The sequence below is a fragment of the Capricornis sumatraensis genome, chromosome 4 (genome assembly GCF_032405125.1).
Source record: "Capricornis sumatraensis isolate serow.1 chromosome 4, serow.2, whole genome shotgun sequence".
In the NCBI taxonomy this organism is placed as follows: Eukaryota; Metazoa; Chordata; class Mammalia; order Artiodactyla; family Bovidae; genus Capricornis; species Capricornis sumatraensis.
This window is the reverse complement of record NC_091072.1, coordinates 142,385,195-142,411,609: the sequence shown is the minus strand read 5'-3', so window position 1 is coordinate 142,411,609 and position 26,415 is coordinate 142,385,195. Positions and strand designations below refer to the sequence as shown.

The 26,415-nt window shown below is 41.0% G+C and overlaps 1 protein-coding gene across 1 annotated transcript in view; it reads right to left on the bottom strand.

The window, feature by feature from the left end:
* Positions 1–17,100, bottom strand: part of LOC138078747 (uncharacterized) — a 44,936-nt gene extending 27,836 nt beyond the window's left edge. Inside the window, exon 1 of the mRNA XM_068971505.1 lies at positions 16,972–17,100. Coding sequence (XP_068827606.1) covers positions 16,972–17,100 — 129 coding nt within the window. The remainder of the gene's footprint in view (positions 1–16,971) is intronic.
* Between the last annotated feature and the right edge of the window lie 9,315 nt (positions 17,101–26,415).

The following is a 26,415-nucleotide window of genomic DNA, read 5'->3' as shown; positions in this document are numbered from 1 at the left end:
CACCAAAAGAAGGTGTTAATGCTAATCCCCATGTCACCATACTGAGAATTAATTACAGTTTCAGTTCTTCTAGAAATGGAATCTTAAAGCAGTCAATCGGGAATCTTAAACAGCAATCAGCAGTGCTCTTGATGAGCACTATTTAAGTGATGTGCCTGTTAAACTCTTTGCCAACCCCTGAAGGAAAGCAACTTTGCCATAACCAACCTGGTTTGTTTGTTTGTTTGTTTGTTGCCTCGTATATCTTTCTTGTTCCTGCTTGCTTCTGTGTTTGAGTTTTTCATTTAGTACACCTCCTGGGAATTCCTTTCTATCTGCTAGATTAGATGCGGCCTGATTCACAAACTGTTGAATGAAGTCAATAAGATCTTTGAATTCACTCAGTTGAATTTTGTTTTTTAACAATTGACAAGAGCATAGACAGAGGTAAGGGAGAGAAGAGAATAGAGAATCAAGGTATTAGATGGTGAAAATTTTGGGATAAATGACCACACAGAGTTGCAAAAAATATCTGTAATTACCTATTTACACTTCTGTTTTCTCCCATTGAAGTAAGCAGCTTTCAGGAAAGCACCAAGAGCTGTTCATGTCTGCACCCCAATTAGAGACTGCTTCTTATCACTGATATCCATTCTTCTATTTTTTCACAGAATCACAGAAGCTCTGATGCTTCACTGGGCATTTATGACAGCCCAACCAAAGACTGCACTTCCCAGAGGATATGAGCAGAAGTAATGTGTGAAACTTCTAGGTTTTGTTTTTAAAGGGAAGAGACATATCCTCATTTCCACTTCCCCCTTTTCTGCTGCATGAGACATAGGTATGGTGTTGGCTCATCTTGAACCATCTGGATGAGGGCAACACCATAGGGATGGCAGAGAAGATACAAAGAAAAGATTCTGCATTCTTCTCAAAGTTGTAGAACGTGGCCATCATACCAGCTCCAAGAAATAAGCTCCTGTCCTGTTCAAGGCCCTGATGGTGTACTGTGAGGATGGATACACTGTCACTGTACCCCAAGTAGCCCAGACTAATCCACATCCCAACACTCTGCATAGCTTCTATTGGTTGCTTCATAAAGATGCAAGGGAAGGAGGGAAAAGATGTCTAAGGAGACATTTTAGATGTTGGCAGGACTTTAGCAGGAAAAGGAAATGCTGCTTTGAGTTATGAACACACAGTTTTGTTCCTTGTGTCTCCATTTCTTTGTACCAAATCAGTTTATGAAAAAATTCTCCAATTTGATCTTGCTTCAATTTGCTACCAATTTAGTGAAAAGTTTTCTTATTACAAGTCTAGTCTTACAAGAGGCAAGGATTTGTTTTGATTTCAAGCCTTCTGTTCTGAGATGCATGAGGTTTACAAACGTTTCAAAGGGCTTACAAATCTAAATTCACTCTAATACCAACTCTGAGAGATTGGCAGAGTGCATATTAATATTTTTCTACAAGTGAGCCACCAGCATATTGTTGCCTCCATAAATAGTTAAATATTGAGTGCTAACCAAAGAGATAGAAATCCAAGATGGTTAATGACCTGCTCAAGGTCACAGCTCTTTAGCACAATGCCAAGTGGTAGAACCAAAACTTCTAAAAAATCTTCTTCTTTTTTTTAACAACTGCTTATCGATTTATTAAATAAAAGTCTTCTTCTAAAACTCTTTTCACCTCTAATCATAACAGACTTAGTGGACAATAACCTCTGATGGCATAAACAATCTCACCCAGAATAAGGTTTCTCTTGAAGCACTTGGAAGCATCCAATTCCTCATTCTTTCTGTTTGAAACCCAAAACATCTCATAATTGGCACTTTGTTCCACCATCACTTCTGGGGAAGTACATACAAGCACATTTTCCTAATTTATTTCATACCTCAAATGGGAAATCGTGAGAAGCAAGGAAAATTCTAATTCATTTCCAAGAAACTAAGACCAATACTTTCTCAAATTATCCCACTCTTTGCTTCTATGGAAAGCAGCTCTTCCCATAAGAACAAACACCCTGTTCATCTTCATTCTCCATCTTTAGCTGGAAGCCCTACCATGAGCATGTGAGCTTGCAAGTTCTCTTGCTTAAAGCACAAAAACATATTTGATGGTTTAACTGATAATTTTTCTAAGAACTACAGGGAAAATCCATGGAATTTTAATCCTGGGAACATTTCTAGAAGGAGAGCCAGATAGATATTTTGCCTTCCAGGCCTTTGTGGTTTATGATAACGGTACCTCATTTGGATGGCCTCTTGCAGGGAGTTACTCAATAACAATGATAAGGAAACATTGCTGTCTTCTTTCCATCCTCCGTGGCGAGCAAGAAGCCCCAGTATGCCCAGCAAGATCAATTCCTTTTCTTTATATCCTCAACCACGTTCTTCAGATGGTGGGAGATCAATAAAATAAATACTCATTGAATCTATGAGTGAATAAATTAAGAAACTGACCTTTTCAAACCAACTTTGTTTACAGTCTCTGTCCTCAATTCAGGGGACCATCCTACGACAACCATTCTGTGTGATCCAGCAATGGGTACTCCCAAACAAGAAAAGTACATGTAACACAAGCCCAGAAATCCAGGAAACCAGGAAAAAAGAACCCAGGAAATACTACATGTATCCTGCTTTTCTATGCAAAAAAAAAAAAAATACAGGTGGGTGATATGGATGGGGTGAGCAGCCTGAGATCAAGCAGAATGCTAAATTCACAACTCAAGTTGCGTTTTAGATGAAACCTGCAGGAATTGTGCCCTGCTTGTACTTCTGTTTTTAACTAGTTAGGGAAATTTAGTGGAAAATGGAGCATCATGGTGCCCATAGGTCTCTGGCTAATGACTAAACATACTAGAGGTCTGTTTATGGAGGTTATTGTGTCCTGACCCTAGAAAAGCAAAAACAAGGCTGGAGTATTTTACCCTTTAGTCAGCATAGATATTAATCCTAGCAGGCAGAATGTATGTTCATTTAGGCTTCCTAAATGCACCATGCATAGACATCAAAAAGGAAAACTACCCAAATTTCTGGCCTGTGAATCAGTATTACATGGCAATACCAATAGTTCCTGCCTTTATGTAGAATTTGACAAGTTACAAAACAGTTCCTAAACATTATCTTATTTGAGTCTAACAAGATCCTTGTGTTAGTTATTATTTCAGTTTTACTCAGTATCTTCAGGACTTGATTCTGGTTCTTTAGAGGCAGGAAAAATGGGTCGATCCACACTTCCTTTTAAAGAACAGTTATTGGTTCCTTTGTCTCAGGTGATGCCAACTTCACACCCTAAAAAGCAGCAACCTTAACCAAAATAACAGGGAGTGAAAAGGGAAAGTTCTTGAAGACCCGATAAAGGCAGCTATACAGGCCATTATATGAAATCAAACCATCCTGCAATTGTTTTGGTGGGGGGAGGGGGACTGGAGTCGGGGGTAGGGGTCCCTGTCTGTAAAACCTCACAGATCAGAGAGTTTTGAATAGAAATGAACTCAGCAATCATCTGGCCCAATACCTTCATTTTAGTGAGGAGGAAATGGAGATTCAGAAAGATTAGGTAAGATTATTTGGCTTCCAATGACGACACTGCCTTTTGGCAAATTCCTTAACATATCTCTGCCTCAGTTTTCCCATAAGGAATACGGGAATAATAACACCTACCTCCTGGGGTTGTGTGGAGAATTAGGATACTTAGTAATACTGAATATTTAGTAAGTACTAAAAAACACCATACTGTAACCATCATCATATACCAAGTGCACGTAGAAAAATGGGGACTAAAATATGACTCTAAAGCCAGTATTCTTTCCACCACAGGACACCATTTAATTCCTCAGGAAGAGCTCTTCCACCCCCCACTGTGAGGTGCCAACCACATTAAAAGTAAATTCTTGTTTTCCACATCTAAATGCATGGTAGAAATTGGATACAGAGAAGGGATTCAGAGGCAATGGGCATGTAAGAAATTTGGTATTAGGTAGACATCTAATTAAATAAATTTAAATTTAAAAATAAATAAATATAGATAGATAAATAAATAAATAGATAAATAAATATAGATAGATATCCACCATCAAAATCAGGTATCTGAAATCTGTATTTGGATGAGAGCTTCAGACAAAAGAGCTACAGAAAAAGAAAAAAACAAAAAACCGTGGCAACCTCAGTAGTAACAGGGTAAAAGAATATATAATTCTCCCTCCTCATTTCTAGTGGCTGTTTTCCCATTGTTCTGTATGTGAAGAGGAGGTGGGAGGGAGTATTGTTTTTTTTTTATTTGAAAATTATTGCAGACAGAAAATAAAATGAACTTACCCAGGGGATAGAGGGAAGGAAAGGCGGAACAGGAAGAGAAGGGGGGCTGTCATTTAGTCACTAAGTCATGTCTGACTGACTCTTTGCAACCCCATAGACTGTAGCCCACGAAGCTCCTCTGTCCATGGATCTTCCCAGGCACGAATACTGGAATGGATTGCCATTTCCTTCTCCATGGGATTTTCCCGACCCTGGGATTGAACCTGCATCTCCTACATTGCAGGTGGATTCTCTACTGAGAATCCGAGAATTCTCTACTGAGCCACAAAGAGAGCTTTAAAGGCAATGAAACCACTCTCTGATACTGTAATGGTGGGCATGTGTCATAAATTTGTCCAAATTCACAGAATGTACATCAAGGGTGAAACCTAATATAGACTATGGACTTTGGATGATGATGTGTCAGTGTGTGAAAACTGTAAAGCATTTAAAGAATATTTTATTCAATTTTTTTTTAATTTTAAGCAAACTTGGATGTCTGAGTGCATGCTGAGTCACTTCAGTCATGTCCAACTCCTTTTGACCCTATGGACTGTAGCCCACCAGACGCCTCTGTCCACAGAATTCTCCAAGCAAGAATACTGGAGTGGGTTGCCATGCCCTCCTCCCAGGGATATTCCCAACCCAGGAATCGAACCTACATCTCTTATATATCCTCACTGGCAGGTAGATTCTTTACCACTACACCACCTGCGAGGCCCATGTCTGAGTATCAGTTCTGTAAAGTCACTCAGTCGTGTCCAACTCTTTGCAACCCCATGAATCACAGCACGCAAGGCCTGCATGTCCATCACCAACTCCCAGAGTTCACTCAGACTCACGTCCATCGAGTCAGTGATACCATCCAGCAATCTCATGCTCTGTTGTCCCCTTCTCCTCCTGCCCCCAATCCCTCCCAGGATCAGAGTCTTTTCCAATGAGTTAATTCCTCGCATGTGGTGGCCAAAGTACTGGAGTTTCAGGTTTAGCATCATTCCTTCATAGAACACCCAGGGCTGATCTCCTTTAGAATGGACTGGTTGGATCTCCTTGCAGTTCAAGAGTCTTCTCCAACACCACAGTTCAAAAGCATCAATTGTTCAGCGCTCAGCTTTCTTCACAGTCCAACTCTCACATCCATACATGACTACTGGAAAAACCATAGCCTTGACCAGACAGACCTTTGTGGGCAAAGTAATGGCTCTATTTTCAATATGCTATCTAGGTTGGTCATAACTTTCCTTCCAAGAAGTAAGCGTCTTTTAATTTCATGGCTGCAGTCACCATCTGCAGTGATTTTGGAGCCCAAAAAACTAAAGTCAGCCACTGTTTCCACTGTTTCCCCATCTATTTCCCATGAAGTGATGGGACCAGATGCCATGATCTTCGTTTTCTGAATGTTGAGCTTTAAGCCAACTTTCTCACTCTCCTCTTTCCCTTTCATCAAGAGGCTTTTTAGTTCCTCTTCACTTTCTGCCATAAGGGTGGTGTCATCTGCATATCTGAGGTTATTGATATTTCTTCCAGCAATCTTGATTCCAGCTTGTGCTTCTTCCAGTCCAGCATTTCTCATGATGCACTCTGCATATAAGTTAAATAAGCAGGGTGACAATATACAGCCTTGACATACTCCTTTTCCTATTTGGAACCAGTCTGTTGGTCCATGTCCAGTTCTAACTGTTGCTTCCTGACCTGCATATAGGTTTCTCAAAAGGCAGGTCAGGTGGTCTGGTATTCCCATCTCTTTCAGAATTTTCCACAGTTCATTGTGATCCACACAGTCAAAGGCTTGGGCGTAGTCAATAAAGCAAAAATATATGTTTTTCTGGAACTGTCTTGCTTTTTTGATGATCCAGCGGATATTGACAATTTGATCTCTGGTTCCTCTGCCTTTTCTAAAACCAGCTTGAACATCTGGAATTTCACGAGTCACATATTGCTGAAGTCTGGCATGGAGAATATTGAGCATTACTTTACTAGCGTGTAAGATGAGTGCAATTGTGTGGTAGTCTGAGCATTCTTTGGCATTGCCTTTCTTTGGCATTGGAATGAAAACTGACCTTTTCCAGTCCTGTGGCCATTGCTGAGTTTTCCAAATTTGCTGGCATATTGAATGCAGCACTTTCACAGCATCATCTTTCAGGATTTGAAAGAGCTCAACTGGAATTCCATCACCTCCACTAGCTTTGTTCATAGTGATGCTTTCTAAGGCCCACTTGACTTCACATTCCAGGATGTCTGGCTCTAGGCGAGTGATCACACCATCGTGATTATATGGGTCATGAAGATCTTTTTTGTACAGTTCTTCTGTGTATTCTTGCCACCTCTTCTTAATATCTTCTGCTTCTGTTAGATCCATTCCATTTTTGTCCTTTATCAAGCCCATCTTTGCATGGAATATTCCCTTGTTATCTCTAATTTTCTTGAAGAGATCTCTAGTCTTTCCCATTCTGTTCTTTTCCTCTATTTCATTGCATTGATCACTGAGGAAGGCTTTCTGATCTCTTCTTGCTATTCTTTGGAACTCTGCATTCAGATGCGTATATCTTTCCTTTTCTCCTTTGCTTTTCACTTCTCTTCTTTTCACAGCTATTTGTAAGGCCTCCTCAGACAGCCATTTTGCTTTTTTGCATTTCTTTTCCATAGGGATGGTCTTGATCCCTGTCTCCTGTACAATGTTATGAACCTCCATCCATAGTTCATCAGGCACTCTACCTATTAGATCTAAGCCCTTAAATCTATTTCTCACTTCCACTGTATAGTCATAAGGGATTTGACTTAAGTCATACCTGAATGGTCTAGTGGTTTTCCTTACTTTCTTCAATTTAAGTCTGAATTTGGCAATAAGGAGTTCATGATCTGAATCACAGTCAGCTCCTGGTCTTGTTTTTGTTGGCTGTATAGAGCTTCTCCATCTTTGGCTGCAAAGAATATAATCAATCTGATTTCAGTGTTGACCATCTGGTGATGTCCATGTGTAGAGTCTTCTCTTGTGTTGTTGAAAGAGGGTGTTTGCTATGACCAGTGCATTTCCTTGGCAAAATTCTATTAGTCTTTACCCTGCTTCATTCTGTATTCCAAGGCCAAATTTGCCTGTTACTCCAAGTGTTTCTTGACTTCCTACTTTTGCATTCCAGTCCCCTATAATGAAAAGGACATCTTTTTTGGGTGTTAGTTCTAAAAGGTCTTGTAGGTCTTCATAGAACCTTTCAACTTCTGCTTCTTCAGCATTACTGGTTGGGGCATAGACTTAGACTACTGTGATATTGAATGGTTTACCTTGGAAATGAACAGAGATCATTCTGTCGTTTTTGAGATTGCATCCAAGTAGTGCATTTTGGACCCTTTTTTTTGACCATGATGGCTACTCTATTTCTTCTAAAGGATTCCTGCCTGCAGTAGTAGATTTAATGGTCACCTGAGTTAAATTCACCCATTCCAGTCCATTTTAATTGGCTGATTCCTAAAATGTCGACAGTCACTCTTGCCATCTCCTGGTTGACCACTTCCAATTTGCCTTGATTCATAGACCTGACATTCCAGGTTCCTTTGCAATATTGCTCTTTACAGCATTAGACCTTGCTTCTATCACCAGTCACATCCACCTTGGGCATTGTTTTTGGTTTGGTTCCATCCCTTCATTCTTTCTGGAGTCATTTCTCCACTGATCTCTAGTAGTATATTGGGCACCTACTGACCTGGTGAGTTCCTCTTTCAGTATCCTATCATTTTGCCTTTTCATACTGTACATGGGTTTCTCAAGGCAAGAATACTGAAGCGGTTTGTCATTCCCTTCTCCAGTGGACCACATTCTGTCAGACCTCTCCACCACGACCTGCCCATCATGGGTTGCCCTGCAGGCATGGCTTGGTTTCATTGAGTTAGACAAGGCTGTGGTCCTAGTGTGATTAGATTGACTAGTTTTCTGTGATTATGGTTTCAGTGTGTCTGCCCTCTGATGCCCTCTTGCAACACCTACCATCTTACTTGGGTTTCTCTTACCTTGGACGTGGGGTATCTCTTCACAGCTGCTCCAGCAAAGCACAGCTGCTGCTCCTTACCTTGGTTGAGGGGTATCTCCTCACCGCCACCCCTCCTGACCTTGAACGTGGAATAGCTCCCCTAGGCCCTCCTGCCACCACTCCTTGGACATGGGGTTGCTCCTCCGGGCCACCGTCCCTGGCCTCGGACATGGGGTAGCTCCTCTCGGCTACTTCTGTCTGAGTATAGCACTGACTGATTCCATCCCAAGGCTAAATGTCCATGAAATAATATGGGTAACAAAACACAGTTGTTTCACTCAAAATGAGCCAATTAGATCCCTTACTAGAAAGAGTCTCACTAGAGGGAAAACCAGTCACAGCATTCCAGAAATACTCTGCTACAGATGCATACGGAATAGAGTCACAGAATGTTAGACTGCAAGAACCTAGAGAAGAAGGTCCATCTAAATCCTCCTTCTGTTCTCTAGAACTTAGCCATATGCCTGGAACATAGTAAGTTTTAAACCTTGGTAAAGAACAGGGAGAAGCTCTCTGAGATAGAATATCTGTGAGATTACTACTGGTGTGATCATAAGACCCCAAAGCCCAGAGATAAATCCACACACCTATGGACACCTTATCTTTGACAAAGGAGGCAAGAATATACAATGGATTAAAGACAATCTCTTTAACAAGTGGTGCTGGGAAAATTGGTCAACCACTTGTAAAAGAATGAAACTAGAACACTTTCTAACACCATACACAAAAATAAACTCAAAATGGATTCAAGATCTAAACGTAAGACCAGAAACTATAAAACTCCTAGAGGAGGACATAGGCAAAACACTCTCCGACATAAATCACAGCAGGATCCTCTATGACCCACCTCCCACAATAATGGAAATTAAAGCAAAAATAAACAAATGGGACCTAATTAAAATTGAAAGCTTCTGCACAACAAAGGAATCTATAAGCAAGGTGAAAAAAACAGCCTTCAGAATGGGAGAAAATAATAGCAAATGAAGCAACTGACAAACAACTAATCTCAAAAATATACAAGCAACTCCTCCAGCTCAATTCCAGAAAAATAAACGACCCAATCAAAAAATGGGCCAAAGAACTAAATAGACATTTCTCCAAATAAGACATACAGATGGCTAAGAAACATGTGAAAAGATGCTCAACATCACTCATTATCAGAGAAATGCAAATCAAAACCACAATGAAGTACCATTTCATGCCAGCCAGAATGGCTGCGATCCAAAAGTCTACAAGCAATAAATGCTAGAGAGGGTGTAGAGAAAAGGGAACCCTCTTACACTGTTGGTGGGAATGTAAACTAATACAGCCACTATGGGGAACGGTGTGGAGATTCCTTAAAAAACTGGAAATAGAACTGCCTTATGACCCAGCAATCCAACTGCTGGACATACACACTGAGGAAACTAAAATTGAAAGAGACACGTGTACTCCAATGTTCATCGCAGCACTGTTTATAACAGCCAGGACATGGAAGCAACCTAGATGTCCATCAGCAGACGAATGGATAAGAAAGCTGTGGTACATATACACAATGGAGGATTAGCCATTAAAAAGAATACACTTGAATCAGTTCTAATGAGGTGGGTGAAACTAGAGCCTATTATACAGAGTGAAGTAAGGCAGAAAGAAAAACACCAATACAGTATACTAACTGTATATATGGAATTTAGAAAGATGGTAATGATAACCCTGTATGCGAGACAGCAAAAGAGACACTGCCGGGAGCCACCACGGGAGATCCCACCCATGACAAGGTCATGTGGAAGAGAACTGTTAAGCAAGGCTTCAGAACTCAACGGGCTCCCTAGGCTTTCTCAAGCATCTACCCCTAAACCAAAATCTATCTGTTTTACTATTTCATGACTTTCACCAACTCCTCTGACATTAACAGGGGGCTTATTCCTGACCACCTTTCTCTGGAGAAAATCAACTTAGGGCTATAGCTAATAAGTCTCCTGGACATGAGAAGAATATTTCCAATCAAGACCCCTCGGTTAGCATTTTAGCTTGCTTGGCAGATATATCCAGACTCTTGCAGCTACACATGTGATTATTTACAGCCTCCCAACTGTGAGAGGCACGAAAAGCCTAAAACATAGAGCCTTTCAAAGAGTTAAAAGTTATTAGAGTAGTGCTAATGTAGGATTTCATTATTGGGCCAATGCTTGTTTCTAAGTTCCCATATCTCTTATCCACTGTGCACCTGGGAGTGCATTAGTTAACATAGTTGGAAAGTAAGAAAAACAAGTGTAGCCTTGAAATTAACCACATCAGACTTTTGAGCTAATTGGTTCTTTCTTGTAACTCACTGCACCTTTGCTTCGTGAGAATGTAACTCTGTTTAATACTTTTTGAGGCTGACATAGATTAGAAATATAAGAAAAAACATTTTAAGGGAAAATAAGTTTTCTGGTTGAGAAGCCTTTATCAAAAGAGGGTCACAAAATGTCCACAGGCCTCCAAGGCCAGAAGATAATGTACACAATACTGTTTATGGGAAAGGTTTGCAGAAAAATCCTGGTTTCAATAAAGGAAAAACAGATGTAATGTTTGGGCTGACTCTGTATGACTTTGCATCTTTCATTTCCCTCTATGTACAAGTAAAGGTATAAAAGACCCTTCTAAAAATAAAAACAATGGGCCTCGCTTGAAGAAGCTTGGTCATCCCGTGTTTTTCTTTTTTATCTTTTTTTCTCTCTTTCTTTTTTCAGGCTGATCCCTTGGAGCATGGAGGCTCCCTGCATTCACTTATCTGCCCGGGTTTCTAAGACCTGAACGGGAAGACGCTCTGCATCTTCACTCCCTCGGGAGACCAGGAAGGCACCTGCGGCCTCCGTGAACAGGGCAAATTCTTGTCTCAAAGTTTTATTGGCTTTCTATGTAAACCAAGGAATATCAGCCTCTTTCTCTCCTCTATTTTCTTATCTACAATATTCTTTCCTTATCTCTCTCTAAATCAATCACCAATGCCATTTTTCCTTCAGGTTCCCCTGGATCCTGCAGGGGCTGAACCCTGGCAAGACACAGATGTATAGAACAGTCTTTTGGACTCTGTGAGAGAGAGAGAGGGTGGGATGATTTGGGGGAATGTCATGGAAACATGTATAATATCATATAAGAAACGAATCTCCAGTCCAAGTTCGATACAGGATGCTTGGGGCTGGTGCACTGGGGTGACCTGGAGGGATGGTACGGAGAGGGAGGAGAGAGGGGGGTTCAGGACGGGGAACATGTGTACGCCAATGGTGGATTCATGTTAATGTGTGGCAGAACCAATACAATATTGTAAAGTTATTAGCCTCCAATTAAAATAAATAAATTAAAAAAAAAAAGAAAGCTGTGGTAAATATACACAATGGAATATTACTCAGCCATTAAAACAAATACATTTGAATCAGTTCTAATGAGGTGGGTGAAACTGGAGCCTATTATACAGAGTGTAGTAAGCCAGAAAGAAAAACATCAATACACTATAATAACGCATATATATGGAATTTAGGAAGATAGTAACGATAACCCTATATGTGAGACAGCAAAAGAGACACAGATGTATAGAACAGTCTTTTGGGCTCTGTGGGAGAGGGCAAGGGTGGGATGATTTGGGAGATGGCATTGAAACATATATAATATCATAGAAGAAATGAATCACCAGTCTAGGTTCTATGCAGGGTGCAGGATGCTTGAAGCTGGTGCACTGGGATGACCCAGAGGGATGTTGTGGTGGGAGGGGAGGTGGGAGGGGGGTTCGGGATTGGGAACACGTGTATACCCATGGCGGATTCATATTGATGTGTGGCAAAAGCAATACAATATTGTAAAGTAAAATAATAATAATAAAGACAAAAAAAAAAGACCCCATTTGTCCACTGTGGCATCTGGATCTCCTTTGACAAGATAGTCCACAAGAATGAAATCAGATTCTGGAGCCTGTTGATCTAGGTCCCAGGCACCCCCAGCTGCCCCACAAAGCACAGGGCCTTAGTTTCCACAGTGCAGCCAAGCAGCCTTTCCCCATGAGACAGCAGGATAAAGGTCTGATTTTTCAGCTGTCCTCTGATTGGAAGGAGCAGTGTATCACCAGGGCCCTAGCCCCAAGGGCACAATTCTATTGCTGTAATCCCACTAAAGCCCATAAAGAGAGATTTAAAATCTTACTGGAAGTAGAGCAAGAGTTCCAGACTCCTGAAAACAGTATTCAAACGAGGAATTTACTTATTAATTTTCCTATTTTTATTTTTTTTTTCTCTTCCTCGTCCATTGGATTCCCAAGCAGGCTACTGCTTATCCTCCCACTCATAATCAATCAGGATTGCCTTTTCAACTGTACTCCTCACTGGAGTTAATTTAGGGCTATTCTGACTTTTCTTTGGATTTCTCAATAGGTTCTTTTCTGGACTCTTCACTCAACAGTTCAAATGACTCTTTGGTGAACTCCCAACTGAAATCCTGTTCCCAAATATCACTGAATTCTCCACCTATGTGTCTCAATCTGTGGGCGCTGTCTCACGTAGAAGACATGAAATAAAAGGCAATCAAGCAAATACAAGCTAGAGACCGAGCATTTCAGCAAAATCTAGGGTAAGCCTTTCTCCCATTGCCCTCACTCTGAGACAGGAGCAGAGGGCACATTCATGGCTTTCCACCATCTGGAAATTCCTCTATCTGTGCTGTAAGTCATTGGTCACAGGTGGACATTGAGTACTTGAATTTTTCATTTTCTTTAATTTTAATTAATTTATACAGTTAACTACTGCTCATGGCTATGGTAGTAGACAGTTTACAGCCTTTGCTGCAATACTTGTGTGACAGAGAGAATTAATTCTTCTCATTTAAGGAACAAATGCCTTTTTCCTGCTACTTGTCCAGTCAAATTTCTCTTGTCAGGAATGAAAATTTCCTCAGGGGGGTTGGAGGGGGGCACTGAAATAACTGAGAGGTTAAGATTTCACTAGTACAAACAACTGGACCACTCTCATAAGACCATTCTCATGGTCCAGCTCTATCCACTGACCAAACTGATTGTCATTTTTATTGGCATATTTATTGTCCAAATTTATTCTTATTCAATGTGCGCACTCAGTTGTGTCCAACTCTTTGTGACCCCATGGACTGAAGCCTTCCTGGTTCCTCTGCACTAAGGTAAGGTAAAACTTGGGCCTGGGCCATTTCTCCACTTTCCAGTGGAGAAGGAGAATTGATAGATGAGCCACTAAAATTCACTGGAACAGTCACCAGAGGCTGAATGAGTAGGAATCATTAAGGGACCAAATCAAAGATTTAAAAGCACATCAAGAATAATGAAAACTGTTGATCAAAAGAAAAACACACAACCTAAAAGTTGCAAGTTGAGATTTTTTTTTAACTTTTTATTTTATATTGGAGTATAGTTGATTGGCTTCCCAGGTGGTGCAGTGGTAAAGAATTCGCCTACCACTGCAGAAGACACAAGAGACACAAGTTCAGGCTCTGGGTCAGGAAGATCCCCTGGAGTAGGAAATGGCATAACTGAGCACCCACAGTAATAGTTGATTAATATTGTATTAGTTTCAGGTGTGCAACAAAGTGATTCACTTATACATATGCACGTTATCTATTCTTTTTTTAAATTCCTTTTCCAATTAAATTGTTACAGAATATTAAGCAGGGTTCTCAGTGCTATACAGTAAGCCTTTGTTGGTTATCTATTTTAAATATTTGGGGACCTTATTGAAGACTCTTGAGCCCAGGAGACAGCCTCTCAGATAACCCTGAGGAACTGCTCCAAAGAGGAAAGGGAGGAGTCAGGATATATATATTAATATTTCACTGGGGGAAAAAACTTGTAGTTGAACATCAAAAGAGTACTGCTAATCAAAAGAACAGACATCTCAAGTTAATGGTTTCAGTTCTTTTCAACGCATGAGAAATGGCAAGAATCTGGGGTCATCCAAATTTTTCCTCAGATGTGCATCATAACTGTCTAGGCCAATATCCAGAGCACAGAGTTCTTCCTATTTTCCTCCATTTTGGAGGGTGCATTGTCCTGGGTGATTACAGTGGCTGATGGCTTGATCCTGGTAAAACTGGGATGGCAGGCAATTTTCCTTTCTTTACAGAAGGCAAAAGGGGAAAGATTATTAGAATCATTAAATACAGCTGTCACTTTCCAATAATATTACTAAGTACCTATTTACAAGTATTAAAAGTATTAAGTGTAAGAAATATTAAGTACCTACTGGGAACTGAGCAGAGATAAACAGTTTAGTAATTCAATGGAAGGATTTGTAAGAAAGGCTAGTACAAAGCATCAGAGATTAATCCAAATCATTAAGACCATGTCCTCTTACTTGAAATAATCAGAAATAAATAAAGCTAAAAGGACTCAGAAAGAAAATACCCACATATAATGAAAAACATGAAATATATTCTGTAGCTCATAAAGCACACTCTAGAAACATATGAGTATTAGCAAACTCAGCTAGCTGTTAGTTATGTTTTGGCTTTAAAATTAGTTTTCCTCATAAATTGAGGGATGGGGAAGGTGAAGATGAGAGGAAGACTGGAATTCAATAAAATCTATTAGAAGGTAAGGAAGAGGTAAAAGGGAAAATCAGAGCTAAACTAGATCTCAGGGGCAAGGTGAGAGGATGAGAAACTCAGAGAACTAACAGGATGAAGGAAATCTTCACATATCCTGTGCAAACCAGGCCGGATGAGGAAGCTGAGGCAGGCACAAGAGAAGTAACTTATCCAAAAACACAGAGCTATTTAATGTCAATTTCAAGGGCTAATGAAACATCCATAACAACCTTGCTGTGTATTATTTTGATACAATTTCAATCCTCTTGTTTATAACTTCTGTGATTTCAATCCACTTGTTTACAGCAAAGACCAAATCAAGGAGTTGATTTTAGGAGTAAAGCTGTTTTTCTATAAGAATGAAGTAAGAGAGACTAAAAAGCCTCTTGATGAAAGTGAAAGAGGAGAGTGAAAAAGTTGGCTTAAAGCTCAACATTCAGAAAACGAAGATCATGGCATCTGGTCACATCACCTTATGGGAAATAGAAGGGGAAACAGTGTCAGACTTTATCTTTTGGGGCTCCAAAATCACTGCAGATGGTGACTGCAGCCATGAAATTAAAAGACGCTTACTCCTTGGAAGAAAAACTATGACCAACTTAGATAGCATGTTGAAAAGCAGAGACATTACTTTGCAAACAAAGGTCCATTTAGTCAAGGCTATGGTTTTTCCAGTGGTCATGTATGGATGTGAGAGCTGGACTGTGAAGAAAGCTGAGCGCCGAAGAACTGATGATTTTGAACTGTGTTGTTGGAGAAGACTCTTGAGAGTCCCTTGGACTGCAAGGAGATCCAACCAATCCATTGTGATGGAGATCAGCCCTGGGTGTTCTTTGGAGGGAATGATGCTGAAGCTGAGACTCCAGTACTTTGGCCACCTCACACGAAGAGTTGACTCATTGGAAAAGACTCTGATGCTGGGAGGGATTGGGGGCAGGAGGAAAAGGGGACAACAGAGGATGAGATGGCTGGATGGCATCACCGACTCAATGGATGTGAGTTTGAGTGAACTCCGGGAGTTGGTGATGAACAGGGAAGCCTGGCGTGCTGCGATTCATGGGGTCGCAAAGAGTCAGACACGACTGAGTGACTGATCTGAACTGAACTGAAGCTGTGTTAGGATGTCATCATTTCATCTGTTCTTGATAAGCACTCAGTGCTCAGCTGCTGAGGGGCTGCCCTGGAGGCTTATCAATAAAAACATCTGTTCCTCATAACTAAGTCATGTCCGAGTCTCTGTGACACCATGGACTGCAGCACACCAGGCTTCCCTGTCCTTCACTGTCTGTAGAGTTTTCTCAAACTCATGTCCATTGAGGCAGTGATGTCATCCAACCATCTCATCTTTGGTCTCCCCTTTCTCTTCCTGCCTTCAATCTTTCCCAGCATCAGGGTCTTTTTCAATGAGTTAGCTCTTTGAATCAAGTGGCCAAAGTATTGGGACTTTAGCTTCAGCATCAGTCTTTCCAATGAACATTCAGGGTTGATTGCCTTTAGGATTGACTGGTTTGATCTCCTTGCAGTCCAGGGACTCTCAAGAGTCTCCTCCAGCACCACAGTTGGAAAGCATCATTCTTTGATGCTCAGCCTTCTTTATAGTCCAACTCTTACATCTGTGCATGACTACTAGAAAAACCATAGCTTTGACTATAACAGACATTTGTTGGCAAAGTGCTGTCACTGCTTTTTAATACACTGCCTAGGTTGGTCGTATAGCTTTTCTTCCAAGGAGTGTCTTTTAATTTCAAGGCTGTAGTCACCATCCACAATGATTTTGGAGCCCAAGAAAATAAAGTCTGTTATTATTTCCATTTTTTCCTCATCTATTTGCCATGAAGTGATGACACCAGATTTCGTGATCTTAGTTTTTTGAATGTTGAGTTTTAAGCCAGCTTTTTCACTGTCCTCAACATATGAGGCAATTAAATGGAGGAAACATTTACGCTATAAATACCCAGAGTTTGTAAGGACTACATGAGAGCTTCCTCTTGGCAAAGCCACCCTTTGCTGATCTAGTCTCTAAAGAGCTAGTGCTTTAGCTCCTGCTTTGGTAAAGTCTACCCTTTCATTGGCAGTGTCCAAAGCCATGCAGCATTCTGAGAAGAAGCCTACCTTGGCCCCCAACACCAACACACCCTTGTTCATGAGCAACCGCTCTAACAACATGGGAATTTTCATTCGAGTTTCACCACTGCTGGACAAACCTGATTGTGGTCGGTTAAGCCAACTCTCATAAAACATGTACGCCTCATATGAATTTGAACTTTATTTCTATCACCTCCCTTTTCCTAGAAACAACAGTGTAATTAATCTGTCTTTTGTTTGGGGTATGTGATTTTTTTATTGGCTTATTGAGATGTTACTAAAACCACATAACCTATGGTCACACACCTGGTCTCAGGACTTGAAGCTCGGTTTCTTCTCCTTTTTAAAATATTTATTTATTTTGGCTGCGCTAGGCCTTAGTTGTAGCACATGGGATCCTCCTTGCTGCATATGAGACCTTCTAGTTGTGGGACTCGGACTTCTTAGTTGTGGTGTGAATGTGGGATCTAGTTCCCCAACCAGGGACTGAACTCCCTACATTGGGAGCACCGAGCCTTATCCACTGGACCACAAGGGGAGTCCCAAGGCTCAGGTTCTTGATGTCTTCTCTCAGAAGGAATTCAGTGAGAGACAGAGTGATAGGTAAGAAGCGGATTTATTTAGACAGAAACACACCCCTCACACAGAGTGTGGATATATCTCAGAAAGCAGGAGGCCCAGAAACATGGGATGGTTAGTTTTTATGGGCTGGGAAATTCCACAGTTTAATGAGTGGGAAGATTATTCCAACTATTTTGGGGAAGGAGTGGGGATTTCCAGGAATTGAGCCACTGTCCACTTTTTGACCTTTTATGGTTAGCCTCAGAACTGTGAAGGTGGTGTCACTTAGCTTATGCTAATGTATTACAATGAGCATACTATGAAGCCCAAGATCCACTGAAAGTCAGATCTTCTGCCATTTTGGACCTAGTTGGTTCTTACCAATTTTTGTCATATCCTATGGCTGTTATTCTTTTAAAGTTTGTGCCCTGCCCCTTCCCTCCTGTTTCATTATCCTATGTGCTGTTGGTTTGTGAAATTATTGTAATTCCTGCAGTGAACCTGTGTTCAATTAACTATTGGCAGAGACCATTTCAGTCTGAGCATAATTTACTGTTCCCTGAAGCAAAATGAGTATCAACAGATAGATTCAGCAAAAACTGATTCGCAGCTTATAAACAAGACCTGAGCTTAGCTCGCAACCTTCCAGCAATTTTTCTTTATGCCAAATTCTTCCACCCAAGTACTAAGGGAACTTAATAATGAACTTTCAAGGAAAAAAGGGGAGACAGAGAGAAAAAAACTCACATAAACAAGCACATAACCATGGTGATAAGAAGCAAGCCAAGGTCTTTGATCATTCTCCATTCTGTTTCCACAAATACACCAGAGATTAGGAGTGAGGAAAAGGAAAAGGAGTAGAAGAACTGCCAGGACTGCGGGCTTTTGCTTAGTCCAGGGTCCTGGGCCAGGAAGGATGTCATCTTCCTAACTGACCCCAGCCCACAAGGCCCAGGCTACACGCTGCAATGTTCATATTCACTGAAAGTGAAACAAGCAAACTTCTGTGGAATAAGAAGAGGAAGAAGAAAAAATAGATGAGAGAGACTCCAGGAGAAGAGAACAGCAGGGCGAGGACTGGATGATTCCCTGAAAAAGCAACCAAGATTTAAAATGCATGTGACCTGAAACAGGAAATCATATTTAAATAGCCAAAGCCTCTGAATGTTGTCAGCCACATGCACTGCACCTGAGTCACTGAGAAACAAACCTGAAACAGACAGTGGAGAGCAGAGAAGACCATCCCCTGCTCCCACAGATTATACCGTTCACTGCTCGTGCTGCAAGCCTCTTGGGAAAAATTGGTACCTCATTGCGATTTTCACTTCTCAGGTCTCACCTGCCAGGTTCTTTGCCCCTGAACCTTGGCTCAGAGGTTCAGAAACCTCCACAAGTACTCCAAGAGAGATTCGCAATTCTTCCTTTAGATTTTGTACAGTGACAGAGTACACCCACCTGTTCAGGGAATCTGGGCAGTCAGAGTGGCCCTGGCCTCTTTTTCCAACTATCTAACAAATCCCCTCATTTCATCTCTTCCCTTGTTCCTTCAGCTGTTCCATTATTTTAATAATAAATTCATTGAATGAGCATGATTCACCTTTATAATAAGGGGTAAATTATTTTCTAAAGAAAATATAAACACTGCCATCCTTGTTCTGACATGCATATTAACTCGTTCAACAAATATATATTGAGTGTCAGACATTGTTCTAAGTATAATAGTAGTAGAACATGAAGTAGGCTTACTTCCTGGCATCATGGTGAAGAAAGACATCAATAAATAAATAAGTAAATATAAGTAAGCTAGATAGAATTAGTGGTATGGAAAAAATCATCAAGGAAGGTTTATGGATAGTGCAGGTGTGGCAGGTCTGGGGTAAGTTAGTCAGTGGATATGCTATTTTGCATAAAGGTTCTGAGAAGGGCTGTCTGAGAAAGGCTTCAACAAAGTGCGGGAGGGAGACATGTGCTCTCTGGAGAGGTTTACAGGCTGCAGGAAGAGTAAATGCCAAGGCCCTGAGGTGATATAATAACTAAACCATTAATATTGGCAACCCTCTATAGTTTGGTTCAATAACAAGTCCAACTTCACAAAATAATAGTCATTCCCAAGTCTGGAAGCAGGGTGACATAACATGGAACAGACTGATTCAAAGTTGGGAAAGTAGGACATCAAGGTTGAATGTTGTCACCCTGCTTATGTAACTTACATGCAAGGTACATCATGAAAAATGCTGGGCTGGATGAAGCAAAAACTGGAATCAAGATTGCTGGGAGAAATCAATAACCTCAGATATGCAGATGACATCACCCTTATGGAAGAAAGAGAAGAAGAACTAAAGAGCCTCTTGATAAAGGTGAAAGAGGAGAGTGAAAAAGCTGGCTTAAAACTCAAAATTCAAAAAACAAAGATTGTGGCATCTGGTCCCATCATTTCATGGCAAATAGATGGGGAAATGATGGAAACAGTGAGAGACTTTATTTTGGGGGGCTCCAAAATCACTGCAATTGGTGACTGCAGCCATAAAATTAAAAGACACTTGCACCTTGGAAAAAAAGCTATGGCAAACCTAGACAGTGTTTTAAAAAGAAAAGACATTACTTTGCCAACAAAGGTCAATCTGGTCAAACCTACGGTTTTTCCAGCAGTCATGTATGGATGTGAGCTGGACCATAAAGAAGGCTGAGTGTTGAAGAATTGATGCTTTTGAACTGTGGTGTTGGAAAAGACTTTTAAGATTCCCTTGGACTGCAAGGAGATCAAAGCAGTCAATCCTAAAGGAAATCAATCCTGAATATTCATTAGAAGGACTGATACTGAAGCTGAAAGTCCAATACTTTGGCCACCTGATGCGAAGAACTGACTCATTAGAAAAGACCCTGATGGTGAGGAAACTCCAGGAGATGGTGAAGGACGGGGAAGCCTAACGTGCTGCAGTCCATGGGATCACAAAGAGTCAGACAAGACTGTATGACTGAACAATAACAACCATTCATCATTGTTTTCTCCAATAAATATTTATCAGGCACTTATGTGCAAACTTGAGAAGAAAAAGTAATCCCTCCTCTTACCCTCTCCCATCCTCACTGGTGAGGAAAAAAGGGAAGGGAAGAGCATAGGACCCTAGGCCTTGATTTTGCAATCTAGTTTAGGAGGCAGATTCGTATCAAAGCAAGACAAGGAAAGAACAATGCTGAGAGTTCAGAAGGCAAGTGATTAGAATCAGGGCTTGAGAAATTTGTATTACTGACAGTAGCATTTGGTATGCATGTTGACAACTGGGAAATTAGAGGAGGTAAATAGCACTCTGAGCCTGAAGTTCATCCTGTGTTCATGTCAACCACTAAGAAAATACAAACAAGTAGCCTCTGGGTGGGAGGTGGTTGGCTGGCCAGAAACACTTTATCTGAAGGGATATACTGGAAGGATAAGTCCTAACTTTTCCTTGAGGCCATCGGACAGGAATTCTTTATGTAATTGCTCCCATTTATACAGAAAGGAAAGATTTGGTTCTGGTTCTTCTGTCCGTAATAATGAAATGAGATTTCTATTATCACCACTGTCAGATCCACCCTCTCCCCACAGATTCTTGCTCATCAGTCTTTTACTGAGCACCTAGTAATGCCTCACAGGCTGCTGAACAATGCTCAGAAAAAGAAGAAAGTTGCTTAAGTTCTTCCTGTCAAGATTTCAGAGACTTATAAAAGAGAGGCCTAACAAAGAAATAATGGCACCTAGATACAGCTAGTGAGAATGCAGGTCTAAATAAAATCCAAGGAGATGGAGTGTAAAAGTTCAGTAACTGTGGCATTGGGGGAAGGAAGATCTTGAGAAGAGCCTGGTCTGAGACACTTCAGAGACAGGGGATTTGCCAGTAAGTGGTAGAATAAACGTTGGAGACTGATGGAAGGAACACATGAAACAGATTAAAGGCCAAGTGGGTTTAAAACAAACTGGTGCTCTCCCTATGTTTTCCTTAAGAGTTTAATGGTGTCCAGTCTTCCATTCAGGTCTGTAATCCATTTTGAGTTTATTTTTGTGTATGGTGTTAGAGAATGTTCTAATTTCATTCTTTTACAGGTAGGTGTCCAGTTTTCCCAGCACCATTTATTGAAGACACTGTCTTTTCTCCATTATATATGTTATAGATTAGGTGCCATAGCTGTGTGGGTTTATATCTGGGTTTTGTATCCTATTTCATTGATCTGTATTTCTGTTGTTGTGCCAGTACCATACTGTCTTGATTACTGTAGCTTTGTAGTATAAAATCAGAAAGGCTGAATCCTCCAGCTCCATTTTTCTTTCTCAAGATTGCTTTGGCTATTCAGGGCCTTTTGTGTTTCCATACAAACCGTAAAATTATTTTCTTCTAGTTTTGTAAAAAATGACATTTGTTTGACCTGCCTCCTAGAGTCATGAAAATAAAAGCAAAAATAAGCAAATAGGATCTAGTGAAGCGAAGTAAAAGTTGCTCAGTCATGTCCAACTCTTTGCAAGTCCATGGAATTCTCCAGGCCAAAATACTGGAGTGGGTAGCCTTTCCCTTCTCCAGGGGATATTTCCAACCCAGGGATCGAACCCAGGTCTCCCACATTGCAGGTGGATTCTTTACCAGCTGAGCCACAAGGGAAGCCCAAATAGGACCTAACTAAATTTAAAAGCTTTTGCACAGCAAAGTAAACCATAAACAAGAAGAAAAGACAACCTCAAAATGGGGGAAATATTTGTAAAATGAAGCAACTGACAATGGATTAATTCCTAAAACATACAAGTAACTCATGCAGCTCAATTAAAAGAAAAAAAAAAAAAGAACAACCCCATGAACAGCAAGGAGATCAAGCCTTTCCATCCTAAAGAAATCAACCCTGAATATTCATTGGAAGGACTGATGCTGAAACTGAGGCCCAAATGTTTGGCCACCTGATGCAAAGAGCCAACTTATTGGAAAAGACCCTGATGCTGGAAAAGATTGAGGGCAGGAGGAGAAGGGGACGACAGAGGATGAGATGGTTGGATGGCATCACTGACTCAATGGACATGAGTTTGAGCAAGCTCTGGGAGATGGTGAAGCATAGGGAAGCCTGGCATGCTGCATTCCATGGGGTCACAAGCAGACGCAACTGAGCAACTGAACTGAACTGAATCAAAAAAATAGGCAGAAGACCTAATAGACATTTCTCCAAAAAAGACATATGGATGATCAAGAAACACATGAAAAGATATTCAGCAACACTAAATGTTAGAGAAATGCAAATCAAACCTACAATGAGGTATCACCTCACATGGTCAGAATGGCCATCATCCAAAAAAAAAAAAATCTATCAACAATAAATGCTGGAGAGGGGGTAGAGGAAAGGAAACCTTCATGCCCTGCTGCTGCTGCTGCTGCTGATGCATCACTTCAGTCGTGTCCAACTCTGTGCCCACCAGGAACAGGCATAGACAGCAGCCCATCAGGCTCCCCCGTCCCTGGGATTCTCCAGGCAAGAACACTGGAGTGGGTTGCCATTTCCTTCTCCAATGCATGAAAGTGAAAATGAAAGTGAAGTCACTCAGTCGTGTCCTACTCATAGCGACCCCATGGACTGCAGCCCACTAGGCTCCTCCATCCATGGGATTTTCCAGGCAAGAGTACTGGAGTGGGTTGCCATTGCCTTCTCTGAACATGCCCTGTTGATGGGAGTGTAAATTGAGAAAACTATGGATAACAGTATGGAAGTTCCTTAAAAACTAAAAATAGAACTACCATATGACCCAGCAATCCCACTAATGGGCAGATACCCAGAGAAAACCATAATTCAAAAAGATACATGTGCTCCAATGTTCATGTAGCACTATTTACAATAGCCAGGACATGAATGTCCATCAACAGAGAAATGGGTAAAGAAGATGTGGTACATATGTTCAATGGAATATTATTCTGCCATAAAAAGGGACAAAATGTCATTTGTAGAAACACAGATTGACCTAGAGACTGTCATACAGAGAGAAGAAAGTCAGAAAGAGAAAAACAAATATCATATATTAGTGTATGCATGTGGAAACTAGAAAATGATATAGGTGACCCTATTTACAAAGCAGAAATATAGACACAGACATAGAGAACAAATATATGTATACCAAAGGCAGATAGGGTGATGGGAGGAAATGGGAGTTTGGATTTGACATATATACACTATTGATATATGTGTTCAGTTCAGTTCAGTCGCTCAATCGTGTCCGACTCTTTGCTACCCCATGAACCACAGCACACCAGGCCTCCCTCTCCATCGCCAACTCCCGGAGTGAACCCAAATTCATGTCCATTGGGTCAGTGATGCCATCCAACCATCTCATCCTCTGTTGTTCCCTTATCCACCTGCCCTCAACCTTTCCCAAAATCAGGGTCTTTTCAAATGAGTCAGCTCTTCGCATCAGGTAGCCAAGGTATTAGAGCTTCATTCAGCTTCCACATCAGTCCTTCCAAAGAACACCCAGGACTGATCTCCTTTAGGATGGACTGGTTGGATCTCCTTGCAGTCCAAGGGACTCTCAAGAGTCTTCTCCAACACCACAGTTCAAAATTATCAATTCTTCAGCACTCAGCCTTCTTCATACTCCAATTCTGACATCCATTCATGACCACTGGAAAAATCATAAGCCTTGACTAGACAGACCTTTGTTGGCAAAGTAATGTCTCTGCTTTTCAATATGCTGTCTAGGTTGGTCATAACTTTCCTTCCAAGGAGTAAGCATCTTTTAATTTCATGGCTGCAGTCACCATCTGCAGTGATTTTGGAGCCCAAAAAACTAAAGTCAGCCACTGTTTCCACGGTTTCCCCATCTATTTGCCATGAAGTGATGGGACCAGATGCCACGGTCTTAGTTTTCTGAATGTTGAGCTTTAAGCCAACTTTTTCACTCTCCTCTTTCACTTTCATCAAGAGGCTCTTTAGTTCTTCTTCATTTTCTGCCATAAGGGTGGTGTCATCTGCATATCTGAGGTTATTGATATTTCTCCCAGCAATCTTGATTCCAGCTTGTGCTTCCTTCCTCCAGCCAAGCATTTCTCATGATGTACTCTGCATATAAGTTAAATAGGCAGGGTGACAATATACAACCTTGATGTACTCCTTTTCCTATTTGGAACCAGTCGTTGTTCCATGCCCGGTTCTAACTGTTGCTTCCTGACCTGCATACAGATTTCTCAAGAGGCAGGTCAAGTGGTCTGGTATTTCCATCTCTTTCAGAATTTTCCACAGTTTGGTGTGATCCACACAGTCAAAGGCTTTGGCATAGTTAATAAAGCAGAAGTAGATGTTTTTCTGGAACTCTCTTGCTTTTTCCATGATCCAGCGGATGTTGGCAATTTGATCTCTGGTTCCTCTGCCTTTTCTAAAGCCAGCTTGAACATCTGGAAGTTCACGGTTCACATATTGCTGAAGCCTGGCTTGGAGAATTTTAAGCATTACTTACTAGCGTGAGAGAAGTGTGCAATTGTGTAGTAGTTTGAGCATTCTTTGGCATTGCCTTTCTTTGGAATTGGAATGAAAACTGACCTTTTCCAGTCCTGTGGCCACTGCTGAGTTTTCCAAATTTGCTGGCATATTGAGTGCGGCACTTTCACAGCATCATCTTTTAGGATTTGAATTAGCTCAATCGGAATTCCATCACCTCCATTAGCTTTGTTCATAGTGATGCCTCCTAAAGCCCACTTGACTTCACATTCCAGGATGTCTGGTTCTAGGTGAGTGATCACACCATCATGATTATCTGGATCATGAAGATCTTTTTGTACAGTTCTTCTGTGTATTCTTTCCACTTAATATCTTTTGCTTCTGTCAGGTCCATACCATTTCTGTCCTTTATTCAGTGAGCCCATCTTTGCATGAAATGTTCCCTTGGTATCTCTAATTTTTCTTGATTACACATATTGATATATGTGTAAAAATAGGCAACTAAAGAGAACCTGCTGTATAGCACAGGAAACTCTGCTTAATGCACTGTGGTGACCTGAATGGGAAGGAAAAACAAAAGGAAATGGATATGTGTATATGTATGGCTGATTCATTTTGCTTTTAGAAACTAACACAGCATTGTAAAGCAATTATACTCCAATAAAAATTAATTTTTTTAATAAAAGTAATGGGTTTGGTGAGTCAAGATCACACATTTCAAGACTGGAGATTTACTGGGAAGCCAGAGAGAGATTAAGGGCCCTAAGAGTCCTATTAGGAAGCCTGGGTTCCACCCTGTAACTCAGTCGGCAAATACTCCTTATTTCAAATCCACAGGGTGACCTGCTGAAAATAGGAATTTCTGAGCCCTTCTTCAGAGTGTTGAACCAAGAAATCTACAGGCTGTTTTTAACAGCCTCCTCAAGTGATTCTTTTCTATACAAATGTTTCTAATATAACTGTGTTGATTTACTTATTTATTTTTCCTGTGCTGGGTCCTCACTCCTGCACAGGCTTTTCTCTATTTGTGGTATACAGGCTTCTCATTGTGATGGCTTCTCTTGTTGTGCAGCATAGGCTCTAGGGTGCACAGACTTCAGTAGTTGCAGCTGCACTTGAGTTCAGTAGTTGCAGCTCCCAGGCTCTGGAGCACAGGCTCAGTAGTTGTGTCTCATGGACTCAACTGCATGTGGGGTCCTCCTGGACCAGGGATTGAACCCGTGTCTCTTGCATTGGCAGGCAGATTCGTTACCACTGAGCCACTAGGGAAGCCCCTCCACAGATGATTCTTTAGTAAAGTCTGATAACAAAGGCAAGAGTAAGGGGATCTTTGAAAAAATTTAACCATGGGAGAAAAGTAAAAAAATTGACATGTATAAACATTGTATATGTACATACTATATATGGGTGTGTGTGTGTGTATTATAACTAACCTTTGTACTAGTTTAAAACTATTTTCCATGAGTGGGCATC